This window comes from Acipenser ruthenus, chromosome 17 (assembly GCF_902713425.1).
Source record: "Acipenser ruthenus chromosome 17, fAciRut3.2 maternal haplotype, whole genome shotgun sequence".
Taxonomy (NCBI): Eukaryota; Metazoa; Chordata; class Actinopteri; order Acipenseriformes; family Acipenseridae; genus Acipenser; species Acipenser ruthenus.
In genome coordinates, this window is record NC_081205.1 from 685864 (window position 1) to 712825 (window position 26962).

The 26962-nt window shown below is 43.1% G+C and overlaps 2 protein-coding genes across 2 annotated transcripts in view; one reads left to right on the forward strand and one right to left on the reverse strand.

Moving 5' to 3' along the window:
- The window catches only part of LOC117423494 (cytoplasmic phosphatidylinositol transfer protein 1-like), a 57594-nt gene extending 40446 nt beyond the window's left edge, over nucleotides 1–17148 (reverse strand). The window contains exon 1 of the mRNA XM_034039379.3: nucleotides 16354–17148. Coding sequence (XP_033895270.1) covers nucleotides 16354–16401 — 48 coding nt within the window. The 5' untranslated portion in view covers nucleotides 16402–17148. The remainder of the gene's footprint in view (nucleotides 1–16353) is intronic.
- Nucleotides 17149–17885: 737 nt separating this feature from the next.
- On the forward strand, nucleotides 17886–25080 carry LOC117423492 (26S proteasome non-ATPase regulatory subunit 12-like). Its single transcript, XM_034039376.3, has 12 exons — nucleotides 17886–18026; nucleotides 18526–18651; nucleotides 19588–19647; nucleotides 19733–19861; nucleotides 20142–20249; nucleotides 20629–20733; nucleotides 21717–21866; nucleotides 22614–22748; nucleotides 23258–23370; nucleotides 23474–23648; nucleotides 23982–24059; nucleotides 24333–25080. The coding sequence occupies exons 2-12, from the start codon at nucleotides 18547–18549 to the stop codon at nucleotides 24540–24542; spliced, it is 1368 nt and encodes a 455-aa protein (XP_033895267.1). The 5' UTR covers nucleotides 17886–18026; nucleotides 18526–18546; the 3' UTR covers nucleotides 24543–25080.
- Nucleotides 25081–26962: the final 1882 nt, after the last annotated feature.

Here is a 26962-nt window from a genome sequence, read left to right on the forward strand (position 1 = left end):
AGCACAGCATTGTATTAAAAACGAGAAGAGGTCATGCTACCATTAATTGGTGCTGTATTCAACTGAACAGCAGCACCATCTCCTCATCAAGCAGACAACGGTTGCAAGACATGAAACAGGGAACATGACAAACTCCTGTCTGGTCGTATCTCAGCCTGACTAGCCTGGCAAGTTATCAGGGCCTCTGTTTTCACTTCCCCTGCTCTTGCACCATCCTTCTTATTTTGGAACAAGTTGTGGATGTAAACACAGCTGATGGAAAGTTTCCTAGAACCGCTAAGAAAAATATTTAGTGGCGTATACAAAAGAGCGCTGGTCTGAACTCTCCTTCACGCTTCCTTTGTCACTATCTGAACCACCCAAACACATGCTGCTGGTGCCTCTAAATCTAGTGCCTCGCTGCTATCCAGTCCATGAGACAGCTGCTCCAGCCCGATGGATCGCTCAGCACTCTCCTCACACATATACCTCTCACCCTGCTGTAGCAGCCTCCGATGAGAAACCTGAAGCCCAGGACCCCTGCACTCGCTACTTTAATCCCGTTCCCTCTGCTGTTCCTATAGCCTGGATGTCTGGTACCAGGAGGTTTTGGAGGAATCCCCAGAGGTGCCACCCCTTATAAAAACTGGCTCACGGTATCCCATGATAAAATCGTAGCAAAGGTGGTCATTACCCAGCATGCCTGGCAATGAACTGTAAATATGATGGCAAACCATGGCAATCCACAGTGAATGCACAGTAATGGGAATCTGCAAAATGTCCATGCAAATGAAGAGAGGAAAACGCTTAGTTACAGGTCAGCTAGATAAATACATGCAGGTGCTGGTACTGCCGATTCCACAGCCACAAGTCATCAGAATGCCCTGGAGGTGCTGTCTCTGTCTCTTGTATTCTGCCTCACTGAAATACCAGGCAGTTAACACTGGTGCCAGAGAGTGGAAGTGTCTGGAAGGAGCTCTGGTCCTCGAGCGAATGTTGGAAAGAGGATTTTCTATTGCACTCGAAGATGGACTGGGGCCAGCACAGGTAAGAAATCTTATCAGTCCATTGAGAGCATTTACTAGTGAGGCTCAAAAACAAAGGGAATCAGCTGGAGGATGCTTATCCTGCGTGTTACCAGCAGCACGTACTTGTGGTTGAAAGCAGAAACACACCGGGTCACATTGCTGAAGAGTTCATACCGAAGGCACTGCACAGTGTCAGTGTGGGAATACAGACAGAAGCCAGACTTAGCAATAAAGAACACTAAGTGACTACAGAAGGAATTGCTGTGATTATTACCTCCTACACTGTGTAGCAGGACGCCTCGCATATCTACAGCTGACACGAAGCAGCACCAGCTGGGATTCTTCACTTGTGTAAGTTAAAGTTAATTATACAGGCCAGCCTATCAGCCCTTAAAGAATAAAGGGTTAATAGCAGTACAAAGTGCAGTGATGCAGTGCAGTGGGAGCAAGCACAGTGAGGGCATGCTGACTCACAGAGAGCTTCCCACACGCTCTAAACTTTTCCATGAAGAGCATTCACAACAACTTTGTCAGCTCTGTGCATCCAGCGTCTTCTTATGCTGTCACCTCGTCAGTACAATCTTTGGAAGAAACAATACAAGGATCAGTGAAGCCAAACAAAAAGCCGAGATGAGAAAAGCTGTCGCTAAAAGATTAAATCAAGATTAAAGACTCGCTTTTATAGATTCGATTTTATAACCTACCTTAGATATAAAGTTGCTGCTACCTATTTTTATCTGCTAAATTTTGTATTTTATCTCTCATTCTTATTTATTTCCTTGTATTTTTCACTTATTTCCTGTGTTTTTATCATTGTCTTATCTAGATATTTGCTGTTATTTTTTGCTATTACTAATATAATTGTATGTTGTTCATTTTGTGGTTTTACTGTTTGTTTTTTTGATGATGTTGACTTTCTGTAAAGCGCTTTGAGATACCATGGTAGGAAAGGCGCTATACAAACACAATAAATAAGTAAACAGATAGATAAAGATAAACACATGCCCGCGTGGGCAGCCAGGCTGCTGGGACCACAAATAAGAAAGGATGCGAGACTTCGTTTGTGTGCGGGAGGCCGAAAGATCAAGGTAGCAAACACATGACGGCCCATCTCACACATCAGCCGCAGAAGCCGTTTACAAGAAGGGCTTTGCTTTGAAAAGGTGACCTTCTGCAGTTCAGTTTATTTCCGTTTTCTTGTTCTCTCAGTTTACAGAGCTCGTAGGGGTTCCTTTTAAAAAACACTATATAAAACGTATGTCTGAAAGCTATTTTTTTTATATATAGTTTAATCTGAGAAAGCTTTGACATTCCTGGATGCACACAAGGACAAGGTCTAGTTTGCCCTTTTAATAAAGAAAAGGGTTTTACAGGGTGGAGGCTGGGCAACAGGCTTCGACAGAACAGTGAGAAGCTGAAAGAACGTTGTCATGGTTATCAGAGACAAGAACATGGGTTTTAAAGCCTGGATTATTAACCTTGAGATGTTTGATGTCTTCCTGTGGGTCTTTTAGCTACCAGGGAATGTTAACAGTCACATAAAGACCCACACTCCTTACAGGGGGGCGTGATCCATTTGCAGACTGAAACAAACCAAAACTGGAGGAGGATCTTTCCAAATAAATGTTATTATTATTTGTTTATTTAGCAGACGCCTTTATCCGAGGCGTCTTACAGAGACTAAGGTGTGTGAACTATGCATCAGCTGCAGAGTCACTTACAACTACGTCTCACCTGAAAGACGGAGCACAAGGAGGTTCAGTGACTTGCTCAGGGTCACGCAGTGAGTGAGCCGGGATTTAAACTGGGGACCTCCTGGTTACAAGCCCTTTTCTTTAACCACTGGACCACACAGCCTCTTGCAGCTCACATCAGCACGACTGCTGCACCTGCTACACTGTGAATTCCTTGAAGTGGGGGACAAGATACCCCAACTCATCCCACAATCATAGGGATTAGGCTGATGGGTCACGGTGCTGAAAGTAGCAGACACAGGCTCGGGTTCAACAGTAATTGGGTAGAGGGACAGCTCCTAGGTCAAAAGAAGTCAGTCAGTGTATTTGCTACTTGGTCAATGTGAGCTTTTATTTCTATTCACACTCTTCTTACATAGCTTTTGAGATTAATGTATATATATATTTTTTTTTTCTTTCTGGTCACCAGTCATTTTCTTGGAGAAAGTACTGTGGAGTAAATTGTTTCTTTAAAGGACTCTGCAAACAATGTCCTTCTTTTGATATACTCTCTCTTTAGATCAGTATTGGTTATAGCAGTTCTGAAATTACACTATCATGTCTGCAGCTCTCCATGCCCTGGCGATTCTTAAGGCTGCTCTCATTCGTAAATGAAAACAGGAATGATGACTAGCTCCTGCTCAGGCTATGCTGGAGGAGTGATGACTGGGACTGGAGAATAAATGAAGTCTCCGATTGACAGGCAAATCGAGGGAGGTAACCGGCTATTTGTTGCCACAGTTAGTGAATTACTTCTGCTAAACAGAGCTCTCTAAAGAAGCACGGTTTAGACACTGTGACCTTTGTCCTTTAACTACCTGGAACAGCCAGTGGGGTCGGAAACCCTCTGAAAAACAAACAACAAAATAAGAGAAAAATGCTTGCCACGTCTCTTCTCTTGTAAATAAATAAGTTGGGAGGAAACTTTTATTTAAAAAAATAAAGCGTGCAACTCGATCCTGTCAAAGGGAAATTACTCGGAAATTCTCCAATATAGCGAATTACTAAAATGGGCTGCAATACCACAGGCCAGTGTTCCTCCATATTAAATGATCCTAATGCGTGAACCCCTGTGACACTAATTCCAAAGCATGGGCGTCACTCATTAGCTTTGCCAATTGATCCAGTTTTCACAAATAATGGATGTGCTTGCATGGTAAACAAAAATCCTATTACATATGAGATCTTCACTGAAGCTCCGTGTCCACTGACAGGGCAGCCAAGCTTATTAAGAGGTGATTTCCAGGGCTTGGGGAAGTGGAAATGCAGCCGCTATGGTTATCTATCCAGAGCCATGCAAAAACAACACAGCTGTCATCCATCTGCAAACTCCCCTGCGCATGCTGCACTGCAGCCAGGTTCTTCATTCTCTGCCAGTGCTGGCCATTCACCAGCATGAAGGGGCATACCGGAGTTAAAACAAGCGCATCTATGGGTAACACAGACCTGACTCCAGCATGGCAGTGCCAGCCAAGTTCTGGTTGTTTTCCGGAGGTCGGGCAGATAGAACCTCTTGACTAGTGAGCTTTGAAATGACTGCAGTTAAAAATGCAGGTATCTACCTGTTCCCATCGTGACAACCATATTCTTGTTACTAATTATTACCGTATCGTTGGCTAGCTCAGCGTGTTTAGCGGTTCCTGGCCGCTTGGCCCACGGAGAGCGCCCCTGAAATATTTGCTCTTGGGTGCTGCCATGAGATATGCAATCCTGGTTCATAATGATACAAACAAGGAGGGGCCTCAATATAATCCAGGCTCATTTGGCCCTAAACTAGATAGGTACTGGAAGCTAAAAATAACAGATTTGTACAGAAGCCAAGATTCTGTAAATGAAATCCTAAATCCTCCCACTTTTCAGCTACATTTATAATCTCTAGTGCAGGGTGCTGCATTCTGACTAGCAGAAATTTCCATGACTAACAATGTAAACTGGCACGGGCTGATTCCAAGAATATGGAGAATGTGGAATTGACAATTAAATTGCATCGAAAGAGAGAGAGCGAGAGCGAGAGAGAGCGAGAGAGAGCGAGAGAGAGCGAGAGAGAGAGAGAGTGAGAGCAGCTAGAGCAAAAGGACTGAACGCTGTCAGATTAATCCGAGCCAGGAGAAGAGATTAGATGGCTAATTCAGTTTCGTGCCTTGACATTTTACAGGAACATTCTAGAGCGCTGCCTGTTGCCTGAAGATAACGGGTTATCTTGACTGATATCAATGTGCGACCCAGCTTTCAATTTGGCGCATCATAAGGAAAATGCATTGAATTGTATTGAACTAAATGGACTGTTTATTCCGTACAACAGCTCATATTTAGATGGTGATAACTTGCTGAAAAATGGAAAGAGATGCAATATTCATGGAGCCCACAACTGTATGTTGTAGCAAGAATGGACAACCACAGTGTGAACTGGACAAGGGGCTCGAGCATAAAGGAAAGGAATTGAATCCTTCGAACCAACCTGATCATTGTGTCATCTTGAATGAGCCTCATTGGCTCCCTTGACCTCATCCGCCAGTCTGCCTGGCTCTCCTGACTAAGGGCTGTGATCACGTTCTTCTAGCTGTCTGCTTATGCAAACAGTATTCAATACTGGGAGAACAGCAACGAACACATTAAACAGAAATGTGCACGAAAGTACCCAGCTGAGACCATCCCTTAGTTACACACTAAAACCACTTCTTTATGAAATACATCTTTTTTTAATTCACACTAATATTTTATTCACCAGAGAGTTATATCATGTTTTAAAAGTGAAACACAGAACAGGCTGTACACACAAAAGCAGGCGGACTGTAAGGTGTGATATCGGTACACTGTGGATCCAGCATCTCTCTGTTACCAGGGATATGAATCTCTGAGCTCCAGAGCTCAGTTTACATGCTCCATACTGTGAAAATGACAGGGATTTGATCCTCTCTGGGGTTCTACTAATGCTCGAGGACTAACAAGCTTGTAGGCAATTTAATATCCCTGTAAATGCAGATGATGGAAAGGCTGTCCTGTAAAAACCTCTATTTCCCAGCGATGCACAGGACTTAGGGTTTGGTAAAAACAAGAATTAATAATAAACAAAAACAAAAGCAAAACAACAAACACTGTTGATTTCAGGAGTCACAGGCAACAAATCTGAACTGCGCTCCGATAACAGTCCACCGTTTTCCAAGTCCAAGCGGTTCCCAGTTGTTTCTTCTCATTAAATTATACTGACTTTCACAATTCCAAATGCCATATCAAGCTAGTTGTCTTCATCATTCTTCCTCATTGCTGTAATGTCTGCTGTAAAGCTTGCCTTTGTTCAACGGTGTGTCACGGTGTTATGGTAATTATTACTGACCAATGTCTGTCCATTACCACCCCTGGATGTTCCCAGTAAAGTGATCAATATCCCAGTAACAATGTGTGTTATAGGCAAATACCCTCCTGTGTCTGGGAACTGTGCACAATAGGCAGGTGACTTGGAGTCATGGGGGAGGCGCTGGGTCACAGTAAATTGAAGCGTGCATCATGTATGCAGATCAATGCAGTTTGTGCATAAGCATCTTTGGTGTATTAACCCGTATAGAGGAACAAACGGCAGCGTTTTTCTTTCCACCCTTGATCTTTGCAGACGCCTCAGCTTACAGCTCTGCTCTGGTTTCTTCCCAGTTCAATAACCCAGGTTAACAGTTCCGGTTAGATCAATTCAGACAGCTACTAAGCTTCTGGAAAGTGAATTTCAAGGTTTCAAAATGAGCGCTGTGTTCAAACAGTTCTGCTTTGCAGTCACAAGCCAAGATCTTCTACAGTTAAACCACAGGCAAGCTACAAAGTATCCTGACCGTATGAGGCAGCTAATCTATCAGATCTGACACATTGTTACTGATTAATAAAATCTCTTTGGCAACGTGCAGAAGGAATGTTGACAGATCACAGCACAGTGTATTAAACCTATCTAACGATGTTGCAAGCCTAAGGTGTCAAGAGCCACAGTCCTGCTAATTATCCCCTCAGAGTGGCTGTGAGGCTCGCAGTCGTGCAGCAAAGCCTCTTTGATAGAACCAGAGTTAATGATCATTATGTGCACGGTGCTCATTTATATCAGACAGTAAACACTCACTGTGCTCTAAAGCGATGGCTTTTAAATGTGTGGGAAGAAAACCACATCTGCACTGCAGTGTGAATTTTGAAAGCCCCAGTGAAAAAAAAATCTATATATCATTTTTGGTTCAGAAAGGAAACAAGATGCAGCTAAAATTATAAATTGAATCCCGAGACATGAAAAAAACATCATTGCCTTTAGCGTTATAGAGTCTATTTGTTGAGAATCAGTCCATTATTAAAATAACAATAGTTGATTCAGCAGCAGGGTTAAACACGTGCCTTTTTGAATTCCAGCGCATGTTCGTTCCTCTGCTGCAATACGGATAAGCAAAAGAACTGGGCAGGTTTCCATCATGATAAAACATTCCTCTGTGTTTAAGGGGAGAGTTAAACACTGGGTTTAAGCATCAAAGGGGAAGAGCCTTTTAAAATACTTCATCAAAACCTGCGGCTCACAATCCCAGGCTGTTCAGGTGTGTCGGTAATAAGGCTCTGTTATAAATTATCAATAACGCATCTATAAACGTGATAAAGGATGCTATAGCCAACAGCAGTTATTATTACACATGTAGTTAAGGCAATATAAGTCATGTATAATAAGGACTTTATAATGTGACAGAAAGGCCTGTAATGGATACTGTATGTGTGTATGCATGAGTCTACATTCCCACACACTACTGCTCGGTTCAGCCTCACGCTCGTTAGAGTCTACCCAGCTGAATGTCATCCCGATGCATCCTGGAGGTGGTTCAATCTCCGAGTCAGCAAGCCACTCTCTCAACTGCTAACAGGCAACAGTCGAGGAACAGAAAAGTGCTGATCACCCAGAACTGAAGCCCTGTACCGAACGCCTAGTGGGAACCGCTCCGGGAGGAAGCGACAGCGGATCTCATTAGCAGAGAAGCAGCCCAGGGGAACAGAAGAAACAGGAGACCAGGGGGCTCGCTCCAATCATCCCTGGACTTTTCAGCAATGTTTCTGACTGAAATGAATAATGCAGACTCTGGCTTTCTGAACTTAACCCTAAACTCTAAATTAATCAATTGTCTAGCTCCTTGATTACAAATTATAATAATAATAAGAAATAACAGCTTAAAAGCTTTCCTGCATAAATATGTATCAGGCCTTTTCTCATTCTGCAGACATATAAGGTTGACTAGTCATGTGACATACAAGACAGCAGAGTCTTTCACCGTCTCCTAACCCAGCCATGAAAAAATGTTTTAAACCATATCATTAGATCACAGCCTTCTTAACACGACAGCAACGTTTTTAAAACCCGGGGTACTGGCACAGGCTCCTTGATATTTAGATCTCTGATACTGCCATGAGTTCAGTCGTGCTATTTTTATTTTCAGTGTCTGACGTGAGCCCGCTGCCTCTACCTACAGCAGTATGAGGTTATAAGCTGCATTAGACTGTACCCATACATTATGACACTGCACTTTTCAAGCCCACTCTGCACAACAATGGCTCGCTGGAGTGCCAGCACATAGCCCTAAGCTCTTTCCAGCTTGTTCAATATTTGCTGAGTGATAAGTGGTAGCAAACATACTCTACAAATTCAAGAGCTTTTTTTTTATTTTCGATCAGACCTCCCATTCAAACCAATGACCTGTTATAGAAGCTGCTGTGCCCTTTTCATAGAGACTGGCAGTCAAAGGCTGTGACAGTTTCACACTGCGGACCATACTGCTGAAATACATGACTGAGTCCGATTCCGATTCAGACAGCGAGGAGCAGGGCTCTGGTACTGCCGATGCTCTGACCTTTCTGTGACTGCACTGTAACAGAGGGCAGCACCCAGTCTAGATTAAAGTGAGGAGCATTTCACATGCACTGATGGCCTCAGGTCAGGTGGTGTGGGTGCAGCTGACATCCTGTACAGTATCTCTCTATAATGTAAAACCACAGGATAAGAGCAATCCGCTGTGCAGGCATGAGGCTGCAGATCACCAGGAAACATGCCGGCTTCACCAACACAAGGTAATACAGCAGCTTGGTCCCAATGAGAAACAGCATGCCATATGTGTGAGGGCATTTAAAATGATCCATGCCACTGGAACTCTGAATTGGATTGCTTTAAAAAGGGACACAAACCAGGCCTGCAGAAATGAAGAGCCCTTTCTGGTGTTCAGCACCATTCAGCAGAGTGATCACATTACTGCTGTGAACTGTGTCTCTGCACACTGGGAATATTAAATTGAGTCTCGACAATATGAGGGGTTAGAGGGGATTTCTCAGATTGCATTAACAAGCAGCTGGCCGCCTCACTAATTGATATTCCTTCCTAATTCGCTTTTCCACATGCCTCTTGATTGCTGGTTGAGATTAGGCGTACTTGCTATGGAGGAAACTGAAGAACTGACTGCATCAGAGACAGAGAGAGAGAGAGAGCGAGAGAGAGAGAGAGAGAGAGAATTTGAAGTGTCCAATAAAATGATCAAACTGGACATGTAGTTTGGTGATGGGGTGGGGGTTCTTAGTTGTAAGAGTTTTAATTGGGTTTTTATAATAACGAGTAAAACATCTTTCAGAATCGGAAAATTGAATTATTTGAAGGCTGATTACAGCATCGTCCCAGTGCATCAATATCTCTGAATGGAGTTTATTTTGTAAAAATGTACAGTGGATTAAAATGTTTTAATACAAACAGCAAAGGAAGGTAATATTTCAGGTCTGTCACTGACCCTTGCTGTTCTGGGCATCTGCCAGCAATGGGAAACCAACACAGGAATGAATGAAGATCTTCTCCCTTTAGCTCATAGAGGCAAGTGCAGACCTGAGCAAAGTGCGTCCACAAGCCTGGCACTCAAATCAGAAACGAAGGACGAAAAGGAGATGACAGCCTGTCAGCAGATGACGGAGATGGTTTATTGGAAACCCCAGTGATTGAGTGGAGTGTTTGCATTTTAATAAAGCACCAGGATTAGTCACTCATGCAGAGCGATCTTCTGATTTAACTTGGTCAGTGTACTGCTGAGTAATCTTACATGGCAATGGAGGTTCCCCAGGTTTCTTTCATCACCAGGTGTGCTTTTCTTCTTCTTCTTGTACAGTGTGAATACAGGTGAGACGACGCAGTGATTGATTATCATACTTGAGGCCAGGGCACGGGAGCACTAGTAATTACCATCTTGATGCAGTCTGAGCCTCTCTGGCACACAGCAATCTGTAGCGTTCTGCAAAATTGAAAAATGCCTCAATGGAGAATCCTGCATTTGACCTTTCCTGAAACCTGCCAAAGAGTTCATGTTGTGAGACACACAGTCACAAAACAGCCAGTATGGTTTAATTAACCAGAAGGCAATCATGCCTCCATTGTGACATTGCCCTTAAATGTAGCCTCAATACCACTGATATCCAGCTGCATACACTTCAGCCATGCAGGAGCAATCTCTGAGTACAGTAAAATATAAGAGTTTGGCTCAGTGGTCCCACCTGGGTGGGATGGCGAGAGTCTCACGTCCTGCAAAGTGTTGAAGGGGTGGAGGAGTGGAGGGGTGGAGTCAGGGAGGTTGTGTTGAAACTTTTATTAAGGAATCATCCAGCCAGTTTGTGCCGGGACACTGTGTGCCTTCTTCTCCTGACCTGGCTTGTGCTATACTTTCTCGTGGAACTGAAAGGCCACACGCAAGTGCCACGCATGCCAAGCTTTCGATTCTTTATTCTATTAGTTAGAATAAGAAGCCAGGCCCTCGTGGTCAGAAACCCTGGTTTCTCTGGTTCCAGCCTGACTCAGCGCTCAGGGATAGAACTGGGATCCTGCCAGACTGGCAATCTAGCTGCACAACCTTTAGCTCTGCTCAGGACTGCAAATGAAATGGCTGTTGGTAGAATGATCCCTGTCGGGCGATGGAGGCCCACATCGCTACATCTCCGCCACTAAACTGACCCGATCAGGAATCTAATTTGACAGACTCAGGTCCCAGGCAGTGTGACTGCGAGCCTCAGCTGCTTCCACTCCACTGACACAACCTGAGAGCGGGTTTCAGAGCATTGCTTTTGACATGCGTGTTTGGAAAAAAAAAAAAACTGGCATTACAAAAATAAATATTATATTCCAGTGTTTACGTAATTAAAACCCTCTCCAGGTCAGGAATTAGCCGGGATTACAGACGGCTATTACATCAAAGCGGGCTGTAATCCCTGCTTTTTGTTGCGTATGGTCAAATGGATTTTTCTTTTTTTTTTTTAGTTTACAGATTCTGACCTTTTCTTTTTCAAATCACATTTTAAGCCTTCAACATGTATGGCTGCCAGCAAAGACTCCATTTCAAATGATTCTTGACTGCCATCCCAACACCCGATATAAAGCCTTCCTTTCACCCCGGAGTGTTTTACGATACACGCTTCCACTTGAGAGAAAAACTAAACCAGGTGTGCTAGAACTACAGAATTCCTGAAATATCCAAGGTGTTGCGGTTTTGCAGGGTGGTGCTCCTACTCGCTGCTCCCTGGCATCTGTTCAGAGTTCAAGTTTTCTTCGTAAATGATTCCTGTTGCATGTACTTTATTTAAACCACTAAGAGAAATAAATGTGTATGTTTACAGCTTTGTTGTGACAGCGTGCTGTACAGGAACAGGACAGCACATTACATTTTGAAATGTTATTCATGAAAGCTATTGTACTCAACGCAATACCTGCAGTGCTGTATTTGTTTTGGGTGTTAATGAACGTTACTGGTGAACTGTGTGTATGTCAATGTCTTTGCTCCGTCCCTTTGAAGTGATAAGTGTTTGACTGTATTATCTTGAAATGAAATCATTTCGAAAGCCCGGATGAAACCTTACTGGGATTTTTCTAAAATCATCATGCACAGTGCCTGCAATATAATGACCCTGAGAAGCGTTTTGAAGGCATCTTAGCAAAATAATATGAAGCAGCCACTCCCTCAGCTACATAAGCAATGCCCTGTGTGTGGATTTATTTAAAGTGGTTCACTGCTGTTTTCCTCCTGGCACTAAATTATTAAACCCTTGTCACCGGCACTTACTCTTAATAATCATGTTACTCATCATTTGTTTAGAGCTTCATGCATGATGTGCCCGAAGCTACAAGGCATTCAGTTTGAGGCACTTTTCTGTCTCTCCCTCCCTTGAACCCATTAAAGAGAAACTGGCTTCTCTAAACAGGAAGCTCAGCTGTGGAAAGCTGCCACGGAGCCGTCTACAAGAGGTTCCTGTGGTGTGCAAGAAAGTGCTCTGGCTTCCCAAGCACCACAAACCACAAACCAGCTCCTCCACAAACAGACATGCAGTACACACACTCACACACACACACACACACGCTGCACCACAGCACCCGACACACTCCGATACAGAAATGAAATGCTCTCTACCATGCACGTCCCCTGTTGTACTTCACAATGCACTCTCATCACAAACCTCTGTATGCCACTGCCTCCAGCAACCCTGACTGAGAGACAGCCAGGGACTTGCATAACCGCGACCTTGACCTTGGATGTCATTGCTGAGGAGGGCAGGGCAGGCCCATGAGCTCATGACTGAATAGGCAAGTCTGCGCTGTAACGAGTTGAAGAAGCACAGGCAAAGAGCATTCTGCACATACCAGCACTATAACAACAGAAAAGGAAAGAAACCATCTTACAAGCTGGTGAAACTCCCTACTCACACCAGCTATCAACTAGAGGCTGTGAAATAAGAGAAAAGAAACCATCTTACAAGCTGGGGAAACTCCCTTACTCACACCAGCTATCAACTAGAGGCTGTGAAATAAGAGAAAAGAAACCATCTTACAAGCTGGGGAAACTCCCATACTCACACCAGCTATCAACTAGAGGCTGTGAAATAAGAGAAAAGAAACCATCTTACAAGCTGGGGAAACTCCCTTACTCACACCAGCTATCAACTAGAGGCTGTGAAATAAGAGAAAAGAAACCATCTTACAAGCTGGTGAAACTCCCTACTTGCACCAGTTATCAACTAGGTGCTGTGAAATAAGCCCCATCCTATTCTGCATGGTTGCATGAAGTTTAAAGCTGTGTGTTTCAGTTTAAACAGTTCATCCAGCAGCAACACAAAGGATTTATCAATGGCCCGTTTAATCCTCAATGGATTTTTACAGTGTTTGTGACACCAGCTACCCACTGTAGGTGCAAGATACAAACACAAAATAATATGACAGATACAGGCACACTTCTACACGTTTACCATAGTGCAAATGTAATAAAGCACAGTGAAAGCATGGTAAAGCATAGGTAAGCATTGTAAAGTCCAGAGAGGTATGGTAAAGCATATTCCAAAACATGGCAAACCAAGGTAAACTATGGTAACTGCATTGTATAACCATGGGAAAACTGCAGAATCACCATGGCAAACTTTGATAAGGGCAGAGAGATATGTCATAGGTAAACAGACCCTTGTCCTAAGTATATGTGACTGGTGTCTGAAGCAGACCGTGGTTTCAGTGCTGGCTCTGCTGGTGCTGGTGTGATTATAGACTAGAACACTGAGGACAGCATTTCATGTTTGATTCCCTGTCCTCTTAACAGGCTGCGGCTGATTCAGTGATTTCTCATTTGAAACAGTAAACGGCCATTGATCTTTCTGGCTGAGAAAAATGAAACCGCAGTGTTTTCTATGGATCAATAGCTCCAGTGAAAAGGTGAGAATAAGTCTGGTGGTGAAGTCTGCAGCACCTCTGCACTGCACAGTAGTACAGGGGGTTACCTGTTATAGACACACACACACACACATTATATATATATATATATATATATATATATATATATATATTATATATATATATATATATATACACACACTTATACGTGGGAGATTTCATTCTCTATACTGTGCACTGCACACAGAAAGAGCTAAGCCATCAGCCCAGTGCTGGGTTATCACCATTAAACCAAACTGCTGCACTGTAGTGATTCTGGCCCAACATATACAGTGTTGAAGGACTTAATGAAAATTCAATTCACTTCACAGAGGCACAGGGTGTGATTGCTGTTTCCTTTCTTTTATGAAAAACAGGTATTGCCCGAGGGCATCTGGCACCTTTAAGTGTGTGTGTGTGTGTGTGCGCGTGTGTGCGTGTGCGTGTGCGTGTACGTGTGCGTGTGTGTGTGTGTGTGTGTGTGTTTTATTTCTCACTGGTGAAAAAGTCACAACAATGACAAAATTTTCCCTATCATATTTCACACACACAAACAGTATATTTTACATTGAAACATTACAGTACAATCTCCAGCTGAAAATACAAATCCCAAAGAGCTCAAAGTACAATACATGTGCATTGACACATGCATGCAACCACTATCAATCAATCAATCTTTATTTTATATAGCGCCTTTCACAGTGGACCACCATCACAAAGGGCTTAACAAGGTGCACTACTCGAATTGAAGTCAAAAGAACACAACTTAACAGTATTTTTATGAAATACAGCCATTTTGGTGTGACTAGAGGGTATGCTTCACTACTGGACACATAATGCATTCACGCCATATAAACAACAACTTTGTAGGCGAGTGCATCTCTTACTTGACTACCACAAGTTTGTAAGGTGCTGTGCATCCCTTGCTTTATCTTCTGCTAAACCGGCAAAACCAAAGCCAGTGCGCTATTGCGAGGAAGTTTTCACAGCGCCATCTGGCGGTCCATGACAGAATGTAAACTCTGCATTGACATATACTGTACTTGCAAACAAAGGGAACCATTATAACGTTATAATGGTACTAAGAGAAAAGCAGTGTTTATTTCCTTTATTTCCATTTTCTTTATTTCCTAAAAACTCACTAAAAATAAAAAAATAAATAAATAACCCTGAATGAACATGCTCTCCACGGTCATGTTAAATATAGTCACTAGTATGGTAGCTTGCCACAATCTGAATATCCCCAGGTAAACACGTACACATACAGTGTGGTACAGCAGCACAGTCCCAGGTAAACACGTACACATACAGCGTGGTACAGCAGCACAGTCCCAGGTAAACACGTACACATACAGTGTGGTACAGCAGCACAGTCCCAGGTAAACACGTACACATACAGCGTGGTACCGCAGCACAGTCCCAGGTAAACACGTACACATACAGCGTGGTACCGCAGCACAGTCCCAGGTAAACACGTACACATACAGCGTGGTACAGCAGCACAGTCCCAGGTAAACACGTACACATACAGCGTGGTACAGCAGCACAGTCCCAGGTAAACACGTACACATACAGCGTGGTACAGCAGCACAGTCTCAGGTAAACACGTACACATACAGCGTGGTACCGCAGCACAGTCCCAGGTAAACACGTACACATACAGCGTGGTACCGCAGCACAGTCCCAGGTAAACACGTACACATACAGCGTGGTACAGCAGCACAGTCCCAGGTAAACACGTACACATACAGCGTGGTACAGCAGCACAGTCCCAGGTAAACACGTACACATACAGCGTGGTACCGCAGCACAGTCCCAGGTAAACACGTACACATACAGCGTGGTACAGCAGCACAGTCCCAGGTAAACACGTACACATACAGCGTGGTACAGCAGCACAGTCCCAGGTAAACACGTACACATACAGCGTGGTACAGCAGCACAGTCCCAGGTAAACACGTACACATACAGCGTGGTACAGCAGCACAGTCTCAGGTAAACACGTACACATACAGCGTGGTACCGCAGCACAGTCCCAGGTAAACACGTACACATACAGCGTGGTACAGCAGCACAGTCCCAGGTAAACACGTACACATACAGCGTGGTACAGCAGCACAGTCCCAGGTAAACACGTACACATACAGCGTGGTACAGCAGCACAGTCCCAGGTAAACACGTACACATACAGCGTGGTACAGCAGCACAGTCCCAGGTAAACACGTACACATACAGCGTGGTACAGCAGCACAGTCTCAGGTAAACACGTACACATACAGCGTGGTACCGCAGCACAGTCCCAGGTAAACACGTACACATACAGCGTGGTACCGCAGCACAGTCCCAGGTAAACACGTACACATACAGCGTGGTACAGCAGCACAGTCCCAGGTAAACACGTACACATACAGCGTGGTACAGCAGCACAGTCCCAGGTAAACACGTACACATACAGCGTGGTACAGCAGCACAGTCCCAGGTAAACACGTACACATACAGCGTGGTACAGCAGCACAGTCTCAGGTAAACACGTACACATACAGCGTGGTACAGCAGCACAGTCTCAGGTAAACACAGTATTCCCCCCTCCCTCCAATACGCTGGATTTAGTTCAAATGCAGTGTCAATTCGGTTTCCTTTTTTGTTTATTTTTAAAATAAACAAATAAATAATATAAATAAATACATACATGCATACATAAGTGGTTTTATATATGATGGTTGGATTACTTTTAACCAATCCGTTTAAAAGAAGAATAAAAAAAATTGATAACGGTAGCTTTATGGGTGACCCATATGGTTGATTATACATATATATATATATATATATACACACACACACACACACACCATTTCATTAAACACATACTACGACTACGACAACTACTACGGATATACTTTCGACTTACCTCTTCCACTGTCAGTGGCATGCAGATTCTATACTCCTTTGGCAGCATATTCCTTGGTTTACTTTTAAATGTATAACAGAAGCTAGGTGCAGTGTAAATCTATGTGTAGACGTGTTGCTAGATGTGTACGTATTGTCCAAGCTCCGGTCACTGGATAAGCGAAGTACTCATCAACTCAGACAGCAGCTCGCAGCTCGCGCTGGCCATGCATCAAACCAGAGTGACCCAGCGGTAAAGAAAAACCTTCCTTTGCGTTTCTGCAAGTTCAGATCGCATGCATTTTACGGTGTATGCCCACTTCCGGACAATATAAAGAAATGTAGAAAATGCCAGGCAGTGCTACACACAAACCCTAAAAAACGGTGATTCAAAGACAGTGCAGAGAAGTGTCACTGAAGAGGCATGTCTTATTAAAACAATGACACAAAATGAAACAAACGGAACTCAAGATACGCCTTCCGCAAAATGCATTTGAGAGCTTGCGTTAAATAAAGAAAAGCAACGTGTCGGGATAGAGATGTGTCGGAACACTTGAAGTAGAGACGTGGTGCTTCTGTTCTCCTCTTCCTTATCTCTACAATCCCGAGCTTGCGATAAGGCCCGTTGTCCTCTTTCTAAACCTCTCGTTTTACACGCTCGGCACTGCAGTTGTCCTCCCGCTGATGCCCATGCAGATCTAAAGCGATACAATGCATCGGGGGTTAGAGTTAGCAGTGCATGCGTCTGCTTCTCAAACAACTCCTCTACTGCTGTCTGACATCATCACACTGAAGGAGTCGCGCTGTGGCCAATAGCGCGCCGCCCTGCGAAGAATGTAGAGAATTTAAATAAAACACGCATCAACACAAACTAGCATGTTATTATTATTATTATTATTATTATTATTATTATTATTATTATTATTATTATTATTATTATTATTTTTATTAACAATACTACTACTACTACTACTACTACTACTACTACTACTACTACTAATAATAATAATGATAATCATACTGTATTACCACCACTAATAATAATAATAAGAAGAAGCAGCATGTTTATTTATTTATTATTGTAACCACAGCAACATTTGATAATGTTATTACCAAAATATTCTAAATAATAATTTTACCAACACGAAGCATGTAGATGATGGCTCTCGTAACTTCGGACTGCGTTTATTTCATATTGCAGATTAGACTACGTCTGCGATGCAGCAGAGATAACGGGACTGGATTCTAAAGGAGAACTTCAAGGCTTGGACGAAGAGTCATCCCCTACAGGACATGTTCTGCACATGCGTATACAACGACTTCACGTGTCCATATGATATCTTTTGATTTCAAAATGTAAAAATATGTAAAATGTGTAAAAGTTTGCAGCGTTCTGTGCCTGACTCGCTCTACCTTTCAGCAGGAGCCAAACTGGAGGTACAGCATAAGCACCCGGCGCGACACTGGGAGTGAGCCGCAGAGCAGTGATTGGTAGGGGGCGCTATTACTCCAGCAGCCTCTTAATCGCTGCTACGTGCCTGCAAGGGGAATTGTAACATTGTGACTGAAAGCGGAATTTCATTTAGGAGAGTATAAAGACATCTTTACAAACATCATGGTCAAACTGGAGGAAAGACTGCTGTAAATGTGTAATAATAAGTCCAGGAAACTTAAGTGAAACTTAACTAAACTACGGTATGTGTACATTGGGGGCAAAACAGAATTTTACGAAATGCACAATGATTAGGGAAGGCGTGAAATGCTTTTAAAAACAGTATATTTTTATAATTAATTACACATTTTTACATTAGGATAATACTACTGTGTAAATTACAACTCCAGAGTGGCTGGTACGGCTCAGCCTCAGTGCTACGACAAAAGTGATGGTAAAAAAGTTGTTTTACTGTGCGGTGTGCAACACATGTCTAATATTGCGTCGACTGTAATCTCTTTATGTTTACAAAAAAATAAACCAAAGTCACTTTAGCTGTTTGTAAAACTGCCTGTCTGCATAAACCGGGTCCTGAACGGGTCCTTACGGAATTTAGACTTTCCAATTGCCTACTGATTGGTCCCGCTGGTTTCCGGTTAGCGTGACAACAGATCACGGAGTGGAGTGGAGTGGAGTGGAGTGGAGTGGGAGCACGGTTCGAGTGCGAGTTTGTGGAAGTGTGACTGTTTGTTTTTGTCCCAGGTCCCAGACTAACGCTTGAAAATGGCCGATGGGTTGGAATGCGCGGACGGGAAGATTGTGAAAATGGAGGTGGATTACAGCTCCACCGTGGAGCAACGCATCCCCGAGTGCGAGAAGATGGCAAAAGTGAGTTGAATGAAAAGAGGATTGCTTTTTTTTTTTCTCTCTTCCGCAGCCAGGGCTGAGTCATGCTGGTTAACGTAGGCCTTGACACTGACACAGCCACACAGTGATGAGATTTTTTTGAGGTTCAGTGTTTTTTTTTTGTTCTTTATTTATTACGAATCTTTGGATCACGTTAGCCACATGGAGACTTCCAATGATAAAACGAGACGTTCATTTTCTGCATGTTATTCATTGTCTCAGCATGAAAAAGTCACACAGCCTAAGATACCTGGATGGTTTACGCTTGGGTTTTTTAACCAGTGCGATCTGTTCTCTGTGCCACCCTTAATCGACCTCCAAACTACAACGTAAAATGTACATTTTCCACAAACAAAGCTCATGTTTGTGATAATCTGTATTTGGAGTCCATAACATTATCTACGCTATAACAACACAGCGGTAAACTGTCATATGAAGAGGAGTTGTCAACAAGGGCTGCTGTCTCGGAGAAATAACTTTGTCATACCTGTCCGATTTGGAGCAGGAATGGACACAGGAAGTATTAAGCGTGTTACTGATAACGGAAATTACACAGGATAAGTCAGACATTAAATTATAAGCAAGAGAGTGCCGTGCACTGTTATAAACGCAGCACCACACACTCCACGGCTTCTTGTCGGTCTGATATCGTGGGTACACCTGCTGTCTGAAAACGCTGCACAACAATTCGGGGTCCAGCCTTACTGTGGTGTGCTGCGCTCGCTGTATTCCAAATACAGCAACTTGTTGACATAATAAAGTTTCGTTTTATTTAATTGCCGTTTGCTTACAGATACAAATGCAAAAGGGACTGACCTCTTTGATGTGCCTGTAAGCTTTTATTGAGAGGTTATTGTTCAAGTAAAGAAACTGAACTATGAATTTCTAATTATAATTACTCAACTTTTTCTATTTCAGGAAGGAAAACTTCAAGAAGCTGTTGAAAAACTTTTGAACTTGGAAAAGCAGACCAGAACGGTATGTTCTAATTCCTTTTGTGAATTTTACTTCTAGAGAAGTGTAAGAAGAGATTTTCTCATGTCTTCTCTTTCATGTCAAACAGGCCTCAGACATGGTCTCCACCTCCAAGATTCTGGTTGCTATAGTGCAGATGTGCTATGAAGCCAAAGACTGGGACGCTCTGAATGAGAATGTAATGCTGCTGTCGAAGAGGAGAAGCCAGCTGAAGCAGGTCCGTGCCGGCTGGCTGGCCAGCTGTGGTGGTCACTTTCACTGTAACATCGTCTGTAAAGATCCCAATAATGACGGCCCATTAATGTCCACACAGTACTCTGTGGTTTTAAGTATTCACTAGTACTGTAATAGACCCACAGCATGTTGTAGCCAGGCGCATTCTGTTTGTGTGGGGTCGGAGGGCTGACAGCATGATGTTCGATGTCACTTTGCTCTGCTCGGCTGCACTAAACGTACTGAACATGTCTTATTTATTGGTTCTTTTTCTATTTCTAAAGGCTGTTGCCAAGATGGTCCAGGAGTGCTACACCTATGTGGAGAAGATGACAGACCTGCCAATCAAGCTGCGATTCATCGACACGCTGCGCACCGTCACAGCAGGGAAGGTCCGTGTTGTTGCTGGTTGGGACCGCTTCTTTTTCCTCTGTAGTGCAACCTGAACATTTGTCGCTGCGTCACTGTTCATGGTTTACTGTCTGGTAAGAACAGGTGACACGAGATGCGGGCTGAACTGGAATATTGTATTTGGGCCTGTGCAGCCCTACACAGACATCCCAGCATCTGCACTGTGCTTTGCCAAAGATGTGGGCATGACCTACCTCCACAGGTTTCCAGCAGTGTTCAGTTTGTTATACACAGAGTGTGATATATGTTCTGTTGATTAGGTTTCTTAGTAAACTCTTTGATCACATTGCTGTGTGCAGTTTTCCTCCCCCTATGAAAGAGCTGGCGGTGTCATGTTTCCTGTGCTTCGTTCTCCCTCAGATCTATGTAGAAATCGAGCGTGCCCGGCTGACAAAGACCCTGGCGAACATCAAAGAGCAGAGCGGAGAAGTGAAGGAGGCAGCTGCTATCCTGCAGGAGCTGCAGGTAACGCACAGGCTGGGAGTGGGATGTGCTCATTCATATTCTGTATCATTTAAAATAGCTATTTTTAAACCATTATGTCCAGAAACACACTGTACCTACATTATGTATAAAAAAACCTTGTTTAAAACCATGTGGCTGCAGCAATGACCCAATTGTCAATTTTATCAGTTATAATCCAAATAAGTGGCTTACCTGCCATACACACTCCACAGTGTGTATATATACCGTACTCCTTTGAATTTAAGATGCACTTTTTAAACCAATTTTTTCTTCTCAAAAATGGCCTGTATCTTTAAAAGTTTACCACACATGGCAAGTGCTAGCCCCACTAAAAGAGACGTCCCGCTCTAGGAAGCTACTGTACGAAACCCTCGCTATACTGGTTGAGATCCCCTAAACCAACCTAGTGCTGTTGCTCCTAAAGTCCCGGCATCTGACGGTCCTGGCTGGGCAGAACCTTCACAGGATCCGTCTGGCAGTTGAAGGGTTCTGTAGTAGTTATCCTGCGGAGCGGACGCTCTCCTCCTCGTTATAAACAAAGCAAGCTTTCGCTCTGTGCCCGCCTGTGTGGCTATGGCTGTGCAGTAGCTTTGAACTCTTAAACAGGTGTAGGCCCCCAGGGCATGCCCCCAGCCAATCAGGATCTCCCGATCATCTGGGCTCCGGGCAAGGCTTCCTGTTTACCACAGCAGCAGCACGGCTGAACCAGCAGCAGGGTCCTCCCTGTCACAAAGTGGCAATTTACAATTTTCAGCATTTCATTATTAGGCTCAGTTCTAATTGGACCCCCATATTTTTCTACATGCCAAACAATACCACAGTTCACAAAAAGAGACAAAAACATATGCGAGTAATCACAACTGGAAATGAGAAGCAGTGTGTGACAGCAGACTGGAAATGAGAAGCAGCACAGAACTGTAATGCTCTGTGTGACAGAGCATTACATACGGAGCAGTTTGTGAACTATATTCTTTATGATCTAGGTTGAGACCTACGGTTCAATGGAGAAGAAGGAAAAGACAGAGTTCATCTTGGAACAGATGAGGCTGTGTGTGGCTGTGAAGGATTACATCCGGACTCAGATCATCAGCAAGAAAATCAACACCAAGTTCTTCCAGGAGGAGGGCACAGAGGTAACAGCGCTGCCTAAAATCCTGTTGCAGGGCAGCTGTAAACATGTGAGGAAGGTGGTCACAGGGAGGCCCTCTGGACAGCTGACGTCTGCTGGGGGAGGCCCAGGACTGAGTGGCAGGGGTTTGTGTTTCATGATCATGAAGATCCCTTGTGGTTGAGTTTGTGGTTCCTGTTTGTGCTATGCCTGACAGTAATCTGTGTTTTCAGTCCCCCTCCTTTCATGGGTTCTAAACATCCTCATACCATTTCTGACCCGGCTAGCTGCAGGTTATGTAAAAGAACAGGCAAGCCGCTTTACAACGTCAAGTCTCGGGTCTCTGCTACTGGAAGCAACTATGCAGGAGGATTTAGATTAGTGGATTTAGAGCATGTCACAAAAATGGTGTTCAAAGCAGGGATTATGAAATAAAGATTGTTTCACACCAAGCCTCTTCATTTCCTCAAAGCTGCAGGGTTTGTAGCCTGGCTTCCAAGCGGGAAGATGAGACCTCTTTAATTTTAGGGATGTCTGCAGGGGTGTACTCTGGTAACTCTGCTTTCCACACACAAGCATTTCATGAACATACTGTAGATGTTAAATCCAGCTTCATCTGACTTGCTCTGTGATGCACCAGGACTGCATTACCGGTATTTGACAGTAGCACCTGTACAGTATATATTTCTGTTAAATTAATTAAACATGTTTTAATTGAAGAACTGAATACAGCATTGATGAACTTGTATGTTTTTTTTTTGTTTGTTTTTAGGAGCTGAAGCTTAAATATTACAATTTAATGATTCAAGTGGATCTGCATGAGGGATCCTACCTCTCGATCTGCAAGCACTACCGTGCGATCTACGACACCCCCTGCATCCAAGAAGACAGCGCCAAATGGCAGCAGGTAAAGCCTCCTGTCTCTGCACAATACCACTACCCTAGCCTTGCCTCAAAGCACCTTTCACAAAGCACTGAACCTTCTCAACTTCCCTGAACACCACAGTAATGGAATAACAAGAAAAAATAAATATATATATATAAACATGAATCACTAGTGGTTTTGAAAACTCAGGAAGACACTGAGACATGCTTCTTTCATTGAACTGCTCATTTCTTTCATCATCTTTTGTGCACATGCTTATTAAGGGGGCTTGACACAAAAGGGCTTTGAATGCAAAATGAGCCTTAAAAATGTTTCCAAAACAGGCTCCGTTACAATAATGCAGCACATTACTGCAACATCACTGCTTTTGCTAAGCGAGCTTGGATTATTTGAACCAAAGCTGAATGAACTCATTCATTAAAACAATGGTTGTATGTAATAAACGTCTGTTTTGTCTGCACATTGTTGTATGTGTGTATATACGGGCTGTAGTGGTTCTGTGGAAGTAACCATTAGCTGGTTCATTCCAGGCTCTGAAGAGTGTTGTTCTGTATGTGATCCTGGCTCCCTATGACAATGAGCAGTCAGATCTGGTCCACAGGATAAACGCAGACAAAAAACTGGAAGACATTCCGAAGTACAAGTAAGTATAAAACCACATTTTCATTTTTGGTCTGGATAGATTTCCACTCCTGCTCTCTCTGCTGTGGTATATTTGCACCAATGCTTTGCCCGTCCTTCCCCAGGGAGCTCCTGAAGCAGTTCACCACCATGGAGCTGATGCGCTGGGCGGCCCTGGTGGAGGACTACGGGAAGGAGCTGAGAGAGGGTTCTCCAGACAGCCCGGCGACGGACGTGTTTGATAACACAGAGGAGGGGGAGAAGAGATGGAAGGACCTGAAGAACAGGGTTGTGGAGCATGTGAGTGAAGCACTGGCTGTGTTAAACACTGCTGCGGCCAGGCAGTAGATGTGCTGTCAGGTGTCATGGAAGTGGGGTTCTCACTCTGAAGCAGGAGTTTGATGGGGACATTAAAAATGCTTTAACGGGTTGCAGAGTCAAAGATAATATGTTGTGTAAAGACGCGTCAGATGCTGCTCTTAATATTAATATTTTTGCTGCTTGATTACTTTACTGGTTAGAGAGGTGTTTGTGTGTGTGTGTGTGTGTGTATATATATATATATATATATATATATATATAATATATATATATTACTCCACATCAATGCTAATACATCTTTCTGTTTTTCAGAATATAAGAATAATGGCAAAGTATTACACACGGATTACAATGAAGAGAATGGCTGGGCTTCTTGATCTTTCTGTTGATGTAAGTATTCATTTACATTTTCGCACACTTTTTTGGTGGGCAGCCATTAGTTAACATGTTTCCCCACAAACCATCTGTGTGATTAAGATACGGAAGCATTCAGAAACGGTGCTTCACAGACAGTTGTCATTCTTCCCACAAACGAATATGATACACACTTAACTATTATGAATGGCGTTCCTTTCAAATAAGCGCATGCTTTTAGTGGTGTGCCTTTGCATGACACGAATAACTAGTGTAGTTGAGAAGTCATATCTCGTGTCTTTATTGCAGGAGTCCGAGGAGTTCCTCTCAAGCCTGGTAGTGAGTAAGACCATCTATTCAAAAGTCGACCGCATGGCTGGAATCATCAACTTCCAGAGGCCAAAGGACCCCAACGACATTCTCAACGACTGGTCCCATAAACTCAATTCACTGATGGCACTCGTTAACAAAACCACACACCTCATCGCCAAAGAGGAAATGATCCACAACCTGCAGTAGAGGACTTTGTGAGTGTGTGCGGGGTGCCTTTTGAATGGGGCGCAGCAAACAGAAAGATCGTCCGAAAGCCCCCTCCGTACAGTGTGACTGTGTGTTGGCTTTGTGAAAATGTCACCTGATCCAGGTTTAATTAACCTCTTAGGATGGATTTAAACTTGTGTAATAATAATAATAATAATAATATTCAAGTGCATTTCTAAATGGATCAGTTGTTGGGGAGGTGGGGAATACCTCATTATATCATTCTAATGTAATATCTGTTTGCATTGATAATACCATCCTACATACCCAAGGTATTCCATTGTAGAGCAGCCATCGAATCGGAAGGACGGCTCCTGTTGTGAGAATCCCAGTCCTTCCATCTTATTCTTATGTTTTCTATACCTCATGCATGTATGCTTGTTCTTATGATGTTGGTTACTGATGGGGCATCATTTCCTACCGTATTCTCACAGGTTTTACATGAAGGTGTTATAATAAGGGATGTAGAGTTGAATACAAACTGGTCAGTCTGTGCTATATTAAAATATTGCTATAAGCTGTTGACTTCTGTGCTTTTTTTCTTTTTTAATTGTGATGAATAAGCGTATGTGTTAGAATGAATAATTAACATCATGCATATCTTCCACTCAACCTTAAACTCTGATGCAAAGCTTCCATGGTGTCCACATGTTTGTAATTGCCACAAGGGCCTTAAATCTATGTTTCATACTAAAACCAAATCCTTTGTCTTGAGCAAAACTGCATTATGCATTTGGTCTTTTGTAGCTTTGGAAGAGCAAACATGAATCCAGAGAGGCTGATGTCTGGAGCACAAGAAGGGTAGACAGCTGCAATGGGGCTCCCTGAGCTCTGGTATAACCCTGACGGGACACACTCAAGGGGGCGGCTATGGGAGGCAGAATCCTGCCCTTGACATGCACTTCAAACCCCATCGCAGTCGCTGTCTCAATGCTGGTCCCATCACTGCTTTTAAAAATCTTTTAAAATGAATACACAGAAACATCCTCTTTGACAGCAGCATCGGATTCTGGAGTCAGGTGGTTATTTATGAGATGTTCCACCATATTAGCGGTAGTCACACACCTAAGGTGATCCCATCTGTTCTCGCACGCTTTTTATTGTGCTGCACTGTACTACAGAGATTTCATGGAAGCAGCATTTTAGAGTAAGATTAAACCCTGCGTGGCTCTGTCCAGTGCACAGCGACGTGTATAAAGTGTTCATAACAAGATGTCTGTATTGTATGTTTCTCTTCCAATTATTCATAAGTTGTGCTTTTGTTCAGTGCTCTGGATTTATCCAATGCTAAACTGCCTTAGGAAAATATAAATGAACTGTTTTCAGACACAAAGGAATACATACTCGTTTACTATCAAATAAACCATGATCGTGGGACAGTGCTTGATTATGGTATGGGAATGAGCATTTTCCAAATGCTGGCATGTTTTAACAAGATTGTTTAAAAGCGGAACACTGTCGTTACATCAACAGCTTTAACGTTATTCTTGCCTTCACAAATTATAATTTATCCACAAGTCAACCTGTTCTGCAGCTGATAGACCGTTTTTAAGAAAAGCAAATGTATTTGCAAATGTTTCAAGGCTGGTCCCCTTGAGTAAAGTTGGGGTTCCCTGTTATGGACTGTGATAACATGCACAATAAACACAATGCTATGTACAGTACCCAACTGGGTGCGCTGCTATGAAGGGAACAAATCCTACAATCGCAACCTCCCTCGCGTCCCATGAATGCACAATTTGGCCTACAGTAAGGCTTTTATTCTGGAAATGCAATCTTTAGGACTATTCAATTATGTTTGTATCGTATGTGCACACCAGTACTTGCGTTATTTCTGCTGATTTCAACCTGCAAAGAATTGTGGATATGTAGACTGTTTTTCAGAGCAGCAATACAGTAGGGCTAACACCTACTGCAGGTACATCTATATTGTTATAAGATTGCATTTCACCAGTCTTACATTGCGCATTCCCTGTGTTGTAGCAATGGTCTAAACTACTGAAGTACTAATTCTCTGTACAATTCAACCTCAAGGGCTTTGTGGATACATAGCTGTATGATACTGTATTTTTTTTATACATCATATATGGAAAGTGCTACACTTTAAATAAAATTCTAATTACCATTAATGTGCACATTTGCAAACGACAGTGGAAAAAAACAATGATGTTTATAATGCGAGTTACTTACATTAGTCTGAAAATAAAACTTGTCAGATTCACCTTGTAGACTCGTCGTGAGAAACTACATACTAATACGAGTACTCAGATGCTACACAAATGATGCAGCTCACACGAGCATGTCTTCGCTTTACCACTACAACAGTGCAGTTAACAATACAAGAAGTGTTCCATAAAAAAAAAAAAAAAACAACATTATTTTGTTTGCAAAACTATACC